The sequence below is a fragment of the Orycteropus afer genome, unplaced genomic scaffold, assembly GCF_000298275.1.
Source record: "Orycteropus afer afer isolate SDZICR_OR568_19922 unplaced genomic scaffold, OryAfe1.0 scaffold00032, whole genome shotgun sequence".
Taxonomy (NCBI): Eukaryota; Metazoa; Chordata; class Mammalia; order Tubulidentata; family Orycteropodidae; genus Orycteropus; species Orycteropus afer.
Genome location: NW_006921619.1, coordinates 4,664,980 through 4,677,392, shown reverse-complemented (window position 1 = coordinate 4,677,392; position 12,413 = coordinate 4,664,980). Strand labels below are relative to the sequence as shown.

The 12,413-nt window shown below is 40.2% G+C and overlaps 1 protein-coding gene across 1 annotated transcript in view; it reads left to right on the top strand.

Moving 5' to 3' along the window:
- Positions 1–12,413, top strand: part of MCCC1 (methylcrotonyl-CoA carboxylase subunit 1) — a 106,459-nt gene that overhangs the window by 75,623 nt on the left and 18,423 nt on the right. Inside the window, exons 9-12 of the mRNA XM_007935907.2 lie at positions 1,590–1,671; positions 3,007–3,134; positions 7,124–7,307; positions 11,884–11,993. Of these exons, the coding sequence (XP_007934098.1) occupies positions 1,590–1,671; positions 3,007–3,134; positions 7,124–7,307; positions 11,884–11,993 (504 nt within the window). The remainder of the gene's footprint in view (positions 1–1,589; positions 1,672–3,006; positions 3,135–7,123; positions 7,308–11,883; positions 11,994–12,413) is intronic.

Here is a 12,413-nt window from a genome sequence, read left to right as displayed (position 1 = left end):
GTGCTTACCTTGCTCCCGGAGACCCGGTCTCTCTCGCAGGGTAACAAGGGAAAGTGTTCAGTGCAGATCAGTGAGTAAGCACATTTAAGTCTTTGATCCATCTGAAGTTATTTTTTGTGTAAAAATATCAAGTACAGATCTTGTTTCATTTTTCTGCAAATGGATATCCAGTTTTGACAGCACCATTTATTAAACAAACATTCTCTTCCCCCATTTAATGGATTTTGGCCCTTTGTCATAGATCAGCTGACCATAAATCGATGGATCTGTTTCTGGGTTCTCAATTCTATTCCATTGGTCTGTGTGTCTGCCATTATACCAATACCAGGCAGTTTTGACTACTGTGGCTGTATAGTAGGTTTTGAGATCCGGCAGCATGAGACCTCCTACTTTGTTGTTCTTCTTCAATAGTGCTTTGCTTATCCTAGGTCTCTTTCCTTTCCATATAAAGCTAGTGATTGTTTTTTTCATATCCTTAAAGAATGTTGATAGGATCTGGATTGGGATTGCACTGAATGCATAGATTGCTTTGGGCTGAATTAACATTTTCACAATGTTCAGTCTTCCTATCCACGAGCATGGGATGTTCTTCCATTTATGTATATCTCTTATGGTTTCTTGAAGTAGTTTTTTATAGTTTTCTTTGTAGAGGTCTTTTGTGTCCCTGGTAAGATTTATTCCCAAGTATTTTATTTTGTTGGTAGCTTTGTAAATGGTATTGATTTCCTTATTTCTTTTTCAGCAATCTGTTTGCTGGTGTAGAGGAATCCAACTGATTTTTGGATGTTCACTATGTATTTCTTAAAAGTCAAGAATCTGAGGATCTAGTTAATCAGTTTTGTTATCCTCATATTATATTCAGACTTTAACCTCTCACAGAATATATAATACCATTTGAAGTTTATATCAACAATAATTTCAGTACAGCTTATTTTCAAGTGGTAATTACTCAAAACTCACACATGGAGCACTGTGTTTTGAAAATGTGAAAAGATTTGCTTATTTATTAACATACTTAATTCTTTATGAACATTATTAACTTATATATATGTAATTTTAAATGGACATGTAGTCATGGAAACTATTATGTAGGTACAAGGGGTAAAGATATGTAGTTATATTGAGTAATATCTGCAATTCATGGAAACTACTAGCAGAACCATTAAACTTTGGTATGTTTTTTAAAAAAAACCTTTAGTGTGTTGTTGTTAGGTGCCATCTAGTGGATTTAGACATAGTGGCCCCGTGTGACAAAGCAGAACTGCCCCAGAGGTTTCCTAGGCTGTATTCTTTGTGGGAACAGATCACCAAAATCTCTCCCCTAGAAGGACTAGATGGAAACAATCTTTCATTTAGTTGAGTGTTTAACCATTGTGCCAACAGGGCTTCCTAAACATTGATCTAGTGACAGTTAAACTGTGGTGCAGGGCATTGTTTCTTGATGAAATGTATAACAGTAGCTCTTTATCCTTACAATCTATCTTTTTAATAGTGTATTTGATAGATATAAATATAATACTCAATTTTAATTGGAAATCTCTAGTAAGCCAAGGTACTAATGGAGATTTATTTAAAATATTTTTTCATAGCCTGGAATTGAACCTGAAGTAAGAAGAAGGCTTGGAGAAGCTGCAGTCAGAGCTGCTAAAGCTGTAAATTATGTGGGAGCAGGTCCGTTAAAATTTATTTCTCAATAGAAGAGAAGAAATGGTAATTTCTTTATTTCTCAGAAGACCAAAGAAACTTACAGCTTTTAAATCAGTGACTTTCAAACTTCTGATGAGATCAGTAAGAAATACATTTTATATTGAGACTCAGTACATATACATAAACGTGTGTGCCAAACTCACTGCCATCGAATCAATTCCAATTCATAGCGGCCCCCATTGGGTTTTTAAGGCTGTAAATCTTTACAGAAGTAGGCTGCCTAATCTTTCTTCCGTGCAGCAGCTGGTAGGTTTGAACCACCGACATTTTTCAGTTAGCAGCTTAATGCTTTAATCACTATACCATCAGCTCTCCTTACATACATACATATTTGAACCAAAAATTTCATTGAATATACTTAACTCTAATTATGTATGATGATTTTTGATATTTCCTATTCTCTTCTATTTTATTTCAAAATAAAATCACTGAATTGCTTTTTCTGATCACAATTTGCAAAACATTGAAAAACATGGAACTAACTTTAGGCTAAGTGAAAAAACACGAAAGACTATATAGTCTGTGATTTCATTTATTTTAAATTTGAAAAAAAGCAAACCTATAATGACAGAAAGCAGATCAGACAGAAAGCTTGGCACTAGGGTTCTGAGGAAAAGACTGACTGCAGAGGGGAATGGGGGAACTTTTTTAGATGATGGAAACATTCTATATTTTAATTGTGGCAGTGGTCACATGACTATATGATTGCCAAAACTCAGCACATATACTCTTTAAATGGATCCATTGCATTGTTTAAAATTATATCTTAATAAAGCTTAGGGAATTTTTTCTAGTGTTTTGTAGAATCCCGATAGATAAGACATTAACATAAGATGTAGTGGCTAAAATCTCTCTTGATGGGTCACCAGTGAAAGGACTTTTTAAGGAAACTTCCAAGAGTCCACAAGCAGAAGGGAAAAAAAATAGTATTTTATTTTTCTCCACAGGGTTAGAGTGAGCTAGGAAGCCACATGTGAGGCTGCTGAGGATCTTGGTGCACTGAAGCAGGAACACATGGTTCCACCATGTTCTCACTGCTAAGACAGCTGAGATTGGTTCCTAACCTGGGCCTACCATTTGCTCAAAACCCCAAATAGACTTTTCTGTTGCTGAATTTCACGCAGCATCCTGTTTTTGACTGAGAATCATTTGCTGCAATATGTGAAATGTTTCTGAAGTACAAAATGCTTACCATTGAATGATGGCAGCAGTAAAACTTGATATGATATACCCTGAACAATTCTGATTTGCTACTGACTATATACTATTGATTTGTGGCCATTGCATTTTATCTTGCAGGAACTGTGGAGTTCATCATGGACTCGAAGCACAATTTCTACTTCATGGAGATGAATACGAGGCTGCAAGTAGAACATCCTGTCACTGAGATGATCACAGGAACTGACTTGGTGGAGTGGCAGCTTAGGGTGAGAGAATATTTTTCCTATTACAGATCAATCTTGAAAATAAGTTACCTTCTGGCCTTCTTCAAGAAGATGTCACTTTGAACAAGGATTTGATTCTTGGTGGTTGTGATGAGGACAGGAAAATGGGAGGTAAAAGGTGATGCTGCATTTGATACTGTGACATTGTTGTCCCTTTATTGACTCAGTCAGTCACTGTGGTAGTTAAGGTTGTATGTCAACTTGGCTGGGCCTGGTTGTATGGCTGGACAGCTAGATATAGTTAGTCCCCATGGTGAGATTGGTAATTAACTCCATGGTGGAATCTGCTTGGGCAGCTGAGTAGCTGCTTTAGAGATGTGGGCTTCTTCCACTATATAAGAAGCAGCTTTGAGGAAGGTCTCTAGCTTTCTGGCATATTTGAACTCTGCATGTAGCCAAGTCGTTGTTCAGCAGCCTGCCATGCCCTACCAATCTCGGGACTTTTTCTAAACTTGAATTAGTGGGCTGCCGTGTTGTTTGGTAGTATTGGGACTGTGTCTTTTCACTTGTCAACCTTGAGTTTGTCAGCCTCAGCAGCCAGCAGCTACCTGAGTGAAGAAAAGCCTCCAGCTTTAGTGGGCTGAGAATAAGAGGCAGAGATAAAGCCCAAGGTTGAGGGGCTTTCACCCAGTCCCTAGAGCTGGCACTATGAACTTAGACTACTAGCCTCCAAGACTGTAACAGAATAAAGTCCTGTTTGTTAAAGCCATCCCATTTGTGGTATATTCCTGTCAGATCAGCACTAGGTAACCAGAACAGTCACTTTCCATTATTTCCCCTTAGGCATGAAGTGAGCTGCCACCAAGCAACTTGTGAAACTTGCTCATGACATCATCTCAATAGCAAAGCCTCAGGTTCTTTGGCCACATCATTCTGGGATAGGCCGTCATTAGATTTGAAAAGCATGATAAATTCTAGTCAAGATGATAAGAGCTAAGGCAAAATTAGGAATGAAGAGCCAAGGGAATGGTCTAGAATAGTGGTGTGGTCCACAAGCCAGTGCCCATCCACAAACTGTCAGTGACCCATGATGAGATAAGTATAGACATTCAGAGTAAGTGTTTAGAAACAGCATCTGGACATTGCTATGGCATGTTTACTGTATTTTACAAAAGTCTAAGTCCACAACTGTTCCTTTAGATAGTTTGAGAAGGACTGGTCTAAGTCAGAGTTCCACAAAGCATATTCCTCCCAATAATAACAATCTTTTTATTCTCTTTATTGAAAGTGATAGATTTTACCTCAACCACCTTTTGTTTTAATATTTTTTAAAGATTTTCAAAGTAGTGTCAGTCTATTCTTAATCTCTGTAGCATTCTTAGTTCTTTATATATCCCAAGTTGAAGTTTTTTTTTTTCATGTTATAATGTGTAAGTCTTGATTATTTTGATCATTTTGTCTTTACAGAAATTCTGTGGACTCTGATATGATCTTCCTCTTGCTGGCTCCTTGGGGATGATTGGTGGTTCCCATTGGCCCAAAAGATTCTTCTGAGCCTCTGTAGCCTTTAGGAGCAAATGAAAAATCAGGCCCATAGGCTAGTAAGCATTAGTGAGTGTCAGGAAAAACCATAGTAGACTTGGAAAGTTCTAGAAATGAGTGCTTATTTCCAGAATTCAAGAAAAATGAGGTATGTTTTGGTTTTTAAGTTGTAATCAAAAAGGGTCTAGAATTTGGAAATTGGGAAAGATAAAAGGCTTCTAAGAGTCAAGGAAAGAGAAAGTTTTTGGATGTTAGGGCAATAGCAGATATTTATTTCTGAAGCACAAGAAATTCTAGGAGCTTGGCAAGGCTCTCCGGAAATCAAAACCCATTGTAGCTAAGTCAATTCTGACTTATAACGACCCACTAGGACAAAGTAGAAGTGCCTCATAGGATTTTCTGCTTCTTTACAAAAGTAACCTGCCACATCTTTGTCCCATGGAGTTAACAGCTGATGAGTGCTTAGAAACTGAGCCACCATAGCTCCTTACAGAAAGAGGCAGAGGCTTTTATCTTCTGTGGAGGGATTCTGGAGCTCACTATAGGGCACTATTGGACTCTGTTTATAGAGTTCAAGGTACTTTGGAGACCAGCTTCCAAGCAGAGGTAAAACATGGGTATTTGCCATTTGGTGAAGCAAGAGTTCAAGTTCCAGGACCTGTCTCCATAGTCAGAGGCTTCCTGAAATAAGTATTCAATGATGTGAGCATCCAGAAACTGGACTGTAATATGAAGATAGTTAGCAGTGTCAGGTGAAGCTGGTGGAAACATCAAAGGCCCATAGGTTCCAAATAGTCAGTCTCAGCCTGAAAGAGGTGGTGTATTGGCTGAGAGCACTCAGCTGCTAACTGAAAGATCAGCAGTTTAAACCCACCAACGAGCTGCTCTGAGGGAGAAAGGTGTGTCAATCTGCTTCCATAAAGATTTGCAGCTTTAGAAACCCTCTGGGGCAGTTCTGCTCTGTCCTATAGGGTCACTATGAGTCAGAATCAAGTCAATGGCTGTAGATTTGGTTGGTTTCTAAGCCTAAAAGAACTCAGCACAGATTCCCAAATACCCAGAGACATGGTGGGGCCAGTCTTTTCTGGGCTCAGAAACAGTTTCAGAGGAAGCAAGCAGAGACAGGTCAGGTTAAAATGCGCCTAGATAGTCAGATATAAGATCACGTATTGAAATATGAACATCTTTTTCCTCTTCTAAATTAAAACAAGTAGAATTCTTTATGAAAACATTGAAGAGTATTTTGTTTTAAATTATAAGAACAAAACACTAGCTCGTCAGGACTAGGAAATATAGTTCTGACTATATGCCAGGCACTTTTCTCTGAAGCAGAGAGGGAAAGAAGCTTGCCCGGGTCACAGAGGAAATAGAGAATTTGAACCTAGGCAAAATGGCAACAGAGTCTGTAGTTTGAAACCCATGCCATAAAGACATTCAATGTAGTCCCTTTCCCTTTCATTCTTAACTACTGTGGTTCTTTTTCTTTATTACAGACAGATTCAAAGAGAGGAAACCCTGGCTCTTGTTTTATGCTCCCTTTTTTAATTCAGCATCACTCTAAGTTAGTTAGAGTTGTTTTTGTTTTCCCTTTATCTATATTGCTATCTCAGGTTGTCATTTTCTCATTTTGGAGAAAAACTTGAAGGGAAGAATAAAGACCAAGAGTGACGGTGTGTCTTCCAAAGTGTGTTTTTCAAGTTTTAGTAGTTGAGAGATTTGTTACATTGGTACATAATAGCCAAAATACTGCTAACTGTAGTAGTGATAAGCCATTATAATCATCCTTTTTGTAATCCAGTAGCTTGCAAGATGTGTGAACGTTGGGGCGCCATCATGCTCCCCTTTCTGTTTTGCTTTCTCACCCGCTCACTGATGAAGATGACAACGTGGGATGGCTGTGAATGCGGTCCTAAACATGATGATTTATTATCAAAAGATTGAGCTGAGAACTGAGCATTAATGTTTTAAATGAAAACTGAAATTTCATTCCCAGTAACATGTTTTGGTTTGGTTATATTCAACAAACACAAATCTTTCTGTTTATGATTTAGTCTTCAGTTTACCTACTTTATCCCTGTAAAAACTCTAGAAACCCATTGTAATTTATTAATAGACTTTTCTGAAGCTGCATCTGCTTTATAATCTTTTTCTGTTTTTTGCCTAATCCTCAAGTGTTGTTGTTGTTGTTATGTGCCATCCCCTCCTTGGGTATCCGAGGTGGTATCATTATGGAAGTAGATTGCCCAACCTTCCTTCCAAGGAGTGGCTGGTGGGTTTGAACCGCCTGGCTTCTGGTTAGCAGTCAAGTGCCTTAGGCACTACACTACCAATCCTCAAGTAGCTAGAGTAAGTAAAGTTTTTCATTTGGCTCCATTTTAAAGCCCAAATGTATATTTGACATAGAAAAAGGCAAGCTCATCGATTTACTAAAGCCTCGTAGCTGCTGTGAGGTGGATTTTCACAAGAAGCATGTACTCTTCTCTTATCAGATTGCAGCAGGAGAGAAGATTCCTTTAAGCCAAGAAGAGATAACTCTCCAGGGCCATGCCTTTGAAGCTAGGATATATGCAGAAGATCCTAACAATAACTTCATGCCAGGGGCTGGGCCGTTATTACATCTCTCTACCCCTCAAGCAGACCGTTCCACTAGGATTGAAACTGGAGTACGTCAAGGTAAAGTAAAATAAAACAGAGTGGCTCACTCTCTTTGATTTTTCAGTGCATTATTATTTGGGGCAGAGTCTTATCTCTGGTCTTGTGGAAGTGTCCAGCATACTTTAAAATAAAGGATGTAATTGGTACCTCATTAGCCTTCGTTTTTCAAAGAATAACTGGTATTTTTAAACAATGCCCTCTTGTTTTAAAATGCAATGATACTTAGTTAAAGCAAAGCAAGAAATTATTTGTGTCTACTGTTTATTTTTTTACTTTTCCTAGTTCCCAATATGATTTAAGATGAGGTCCCTATGAGTTGAAATCAATTTGACAGCAGTGGATTTGGGTTTTTCTGGTTACCTACTATGTATAAGGCACTCTGCCTTTAAGGGACTTAAAGTCAAACTGGAGAATTTAGATATAAACTTAGTATAGGCGAAATAACAAAAGAAATAACAGTACAGAAACAATCACAGTTAAGTGTATGACTAATAACAGTGGTCATAATTAACGATTATGTAGCGCTTACTATGTTCTAGGGCGCTCTGGTAGCATAGTGGCTAAGACACTTGCCTGCTAACCAGACGGCTGGTGGTTCAAACCCACCAGCCACTCCTCGGAAGGAAGGTTGGGCAATCCTACTTCCGTAGTGATACTGCCTCGGAAACCCAAGGAGGGGTCTCTGAGTCGGGGCCGACTCGATGGCACATAACAACAACAACTATGTTCTAAATGATTTTTATATATGGCCTCCTTTAACCATCGGGAGCTCTGGTGGTGTAGTGCCTAAGGCATTTGACTGCTAACCAGAAGGCTGATGGTTCAAACCCACCAGCCACTCCCCAGAAGGAAGGTTGGGCAATCTACTTCCATAGTGATTCTGCCTCAGAAACCCAAGGAGGGGTTGCTATGAGTCAGAGCCAACTTGATGGCAATGCAATGCATTTTAACCATCAGAACTACCCTATGAGTGGGCATCATTGTCATTCATCCCCATTTTGTAGATGAGGAAACTGAGGCACAAGATACTGAGTTACTTACCCACGGTCACCTTGAAGCCTCAGGCAGTCTAGTTCCAGAGTCTATACTCTGAGCCACCACTATCTACTGTTTGCCAGAGGAGTTATACAGATGGTAAGTGATGGCATGTAGCAATTCTCAGAACTAAGAAATTATATGTCAGGCTGGTGTAATCAGGACAGTTTTTAAGAGGAAAGCTTCCCATTCCTTCCTTGTGTTTCCTGTTTCCATTTGTCTTTTCCTATCCCTTCCTACCTTCTGAGCTTTATACATAGGTAATAACTGATCTTTTGATCTTAGGTGGCCAGTTGTTATAAGGAGGACATATCCCTCTGGTATTATTGTTCAATTCAATGGCCTGTCTCTGCATTGCTGAAAGATGAGCCACAGGGGTGAATCCAGTTCCAGGCTTGAAGGATAACTAAGGGCCACAGTCTCAGGGGTTTCCACCAGTCTCTATCAGACCAGTAAGCTTGGTCTTTTTTTAATGATCTTGAGTGTCGTTCCATTTGTTTCTCCCATTCTATCCAGGACCTCCCATCTGATCCCTTTCAGATCAGTGAGTAGTGGTAGCCAGGCACCACCTAGTTCTTCCGGTCTCAGGGTCAAGGAAGCTGAGGTTCATGTGGTCCATTAGTCCTTTAGACTGTTTGTTTCCATGCATCTTTGATTTTCTTCATTCTTCTTTGCTTCAGACAGAAAGAGACCAATGATTGTAACTCAGATGGCCACTCACTAGATTTTAAGATCCAGTCACTAATCACCATGATAGGATGGATGTAGAACATTGTCTTTGTAAACTGTGTTATGCCAGTTGAGTTAGCTGGGCGTTAGGACTTCCTGATGACAAATTAGGAGTTCTGGTGGTATAGTTAAGCCATTTGGCTATAACCAGAAAGTCGGTGGTTTGGACCCACCAGCTGTTCTGTAGAAGAAAGATGAGGCAGTCTGCTTCCATAAAGATTTACAACTTTGGAAACCCAGTGGGAGTTGCTGTGAGACAGAATCAACTCGATGGCAGTGAGTTTGATTTGATTTTGGCATCATTTTGGGAGCTCTTGGCTAAGCCACTAGATTTGGTAGTTGGTAATTTATTTATTACTTACTTACTTAACAGCAGAACAGAGAGAAAAGAGATTACTTAGAACAGAAAAGGAGGAACTTTTTTGGCAAGCAGAGTTTGCAGTGTGATTTAATAACAGTACTTAAAGGACAGCAGAGATGGCATTCTGGGAAAGACTGCCAGATTCACATGTCAGCATTGGGAGTGTAATCTAGTCTAAGAAACTTTGCTCAGCTCATCTCCTCTCTTTTCCCTGAATACCTTCTTCTATCCTCAGACATCACCCTTATTATGTCTTTTACTCCTTGTCTAGTTTCCCTATTAGCTTATAAGATTCTTAAGGGAGAGGTTAGGCCTTTTTCAAAGCCTAGGCCTAGTAGCAGGCTATTCAATATGTGTTGGTGAGTAAGTGGAGGGAAGGAGGGAGGAAAGGGAGTATAATCCAACACCTTTTTTTTTTTTCTCATTTTTATTGTGACTTGAGTGAAAGTGTATAGAGCTAATTAATTTTCCGTAAAGCAGTTCATACACATTTTGTTTTATGACATTGACTGTACTTCTCCAACAGAGTAATAGCTCTCTTACTTTCTGTAGTTATCTCTTCCCTGTGTCCTTCCCTCCCATGCACTCCTGCCCCCTGGGAGCTGTCTCCCAATGCAAACACTGCCCTTCTGTTCTCCCACTATTGATCACTCCAAGGAGCGCATCTACCTGATGTAAATGTTCACTTGATATTACTATCTGTTGTTTGGCTGGAAGCCATAGGAGTGAGTTCAGTTCCAGACCTGGAGAGTAACTAGGGACCATAGTCTCAGGGGACTCATCAGGCTCTATCAAGCCAGCAAACTTGGTCTTTTTTTTTTTTTAAATGATTTTGAATTTTGTTCCACATTGTTCTCCCACTCTGTCCAGCATCTCCTGCACTGATCCCCTTCCTAGTGGTTGAGAGTGGTGTCTGGGCACCATCTAGTTCTTCTGGTCTCATGGTCGTATAGGCTGAGGATCACATGGTCTAGTAGTCCCTTGGACTAATTGTTGCCATATGTCTTTGGTTTTCTTCATTCTTCTTTGCTCTGGGTGAGGAGAGACCCATCGTTGAATCTAGATGGCTGCTTGCAAGCTATTAAGACCGTAATCCTTGCTAACCAAAGTAGGATATACAACAATGTTTTTGTGTAGTGTATTATATCAGTTGTGGACAATGAATAAGGAAGACCGAAGAAGAGTTGATGTTTTTGAGTTGTGGTGCTGGTGAAGAATGCTGAAAGTACCGTGGACTGCTAAAAGAACTAACAGATCTGTCCTGGAGGAAGTGCAGCCAAAATGCTCCTTGGAAGCAAGAATGGCCAGACTTCGTCTCACCTATTTTGGTCATGTTGTTAGAAGGGACCATTCCCTGGAGAAGGATGTCATGCTTGGTAGGGTGGAGGGTCGGCAAAAGAGGGGGAGGCCTTCAACGAGATGGATTGATACGGTGGCCGTGATGATGGGCTCAAGTATAGCAGGGATTGTGGGGCTGGCGCGGGATCGGGCAGTGTTTCGTTCTGCTGTGCATGGGGTCACTTTGAGTCGGAAACGACTCGACGGCACTTAACAACAACAAATTATATCAGTTGAGCTTGATGTTGCCTGCAACCATGGTCCCAAGCCCACAGGTCCAACTACTTACTCCCTTGAGTAGCTGGATATGGGCAAGAAACCACCACAACATTGTCCCTTGTCAGCTCTACCATATACCTGGACATTCTCAGACAGCACATATAAATGTGTAGAAACATCATTTGTCTACCTTGTACACAGTCATGGGCACACTCCTACCTGCCTAGACATACCTGATCATTCCAACCCCTTAATGTTATAGATGAACGCTCTGGCATTCAGAACAGTCAGGTGACTGCCCACATCACAAAAAGGTCCTAGAAATAGCGTTCTTTATAATCTGTCACATCCTTTTGACTTGAACCATTTCTAACCAGTGAAACATGCCATGGTTCAGATTCTTGTTCTCTAGGACTCTAACCATCGTAGTAGTGATAGCTACCACTTGTTTAGTGGCTCTGCAGGTATGGCACTTGGCACTTTATTGCCAGTCTTCCTAGCAACCCTAGAAGGTAGAGAAGTGCCATTTTGATTTTACCAATGAGGAGACTGGGGAAGTGGAGAGAGGGGAATGCCAGGGACAGAAGGGAATGTGATGTGAGAAGGTGGAGGGAGTTTACACTGGCTTCCAAAATGAAAAAGGAAGGCACTTCAGAAGAAGCTAGGATAGAGGAAAGCCAGTCTGTGTGCCATCGAATCATTATCTTATGGCCTGGTAATCTTGGGTGACCTGAGGCTCAGTTTTCTCGTAAATAAAATGGTGATAATGATATCCATCTTGCAGGAATTTGGTAAGATTAAGTGGGAAAATGTACACAAATCCTCAACAGAATGTCTTGCTGGTCACATATGCTCAATTCATATTTTATCTCTCTCAGTTTGACTCTGGTTACTGTGATTTTTAAATTTTAGGAGATGAAGTCTCAGTGCATTATGACCCCATGATTGCGAAGCTGGTCGTGTGGGCTGCTAGTCGCCAGGCGGCCTTGACGAAACTGAGATACAGCCTCCGTCAGTACAATGTGGGTAATCTGGGGTCATGTCAGTGACCCTGGTATTCTCTCTTTCTACAGCCAGGCATGTCTGTCATGACTGGTCAGTCTTTGTCTCTTTGTCACTGCACACATGTCATAAACAAAATAATTCCACAGGGGCAATTTATTGTGGGTCAGAATAGGATTACAAGGCTTTTAGATGTCACTTGAAAAAGAAATGCTGTGGAAATAAAACTGTCAGGATCAATGTCATACTTCAGTAAAATCCAATGTGAAATTCCTTTTCTTTCTGTAAATGAGAATACAGGAGTATAGCCGATAGTCTGGTTTTCTAGTCTTTGTAAGTAAAACAGTTATGATCAGCTTCATTCAATAGAGTTAGTGCTTTTCTGTAGCATATTAACTTCCTTGGTGCAGAAGGTCCTGTACCACACTGATTCAACTTCA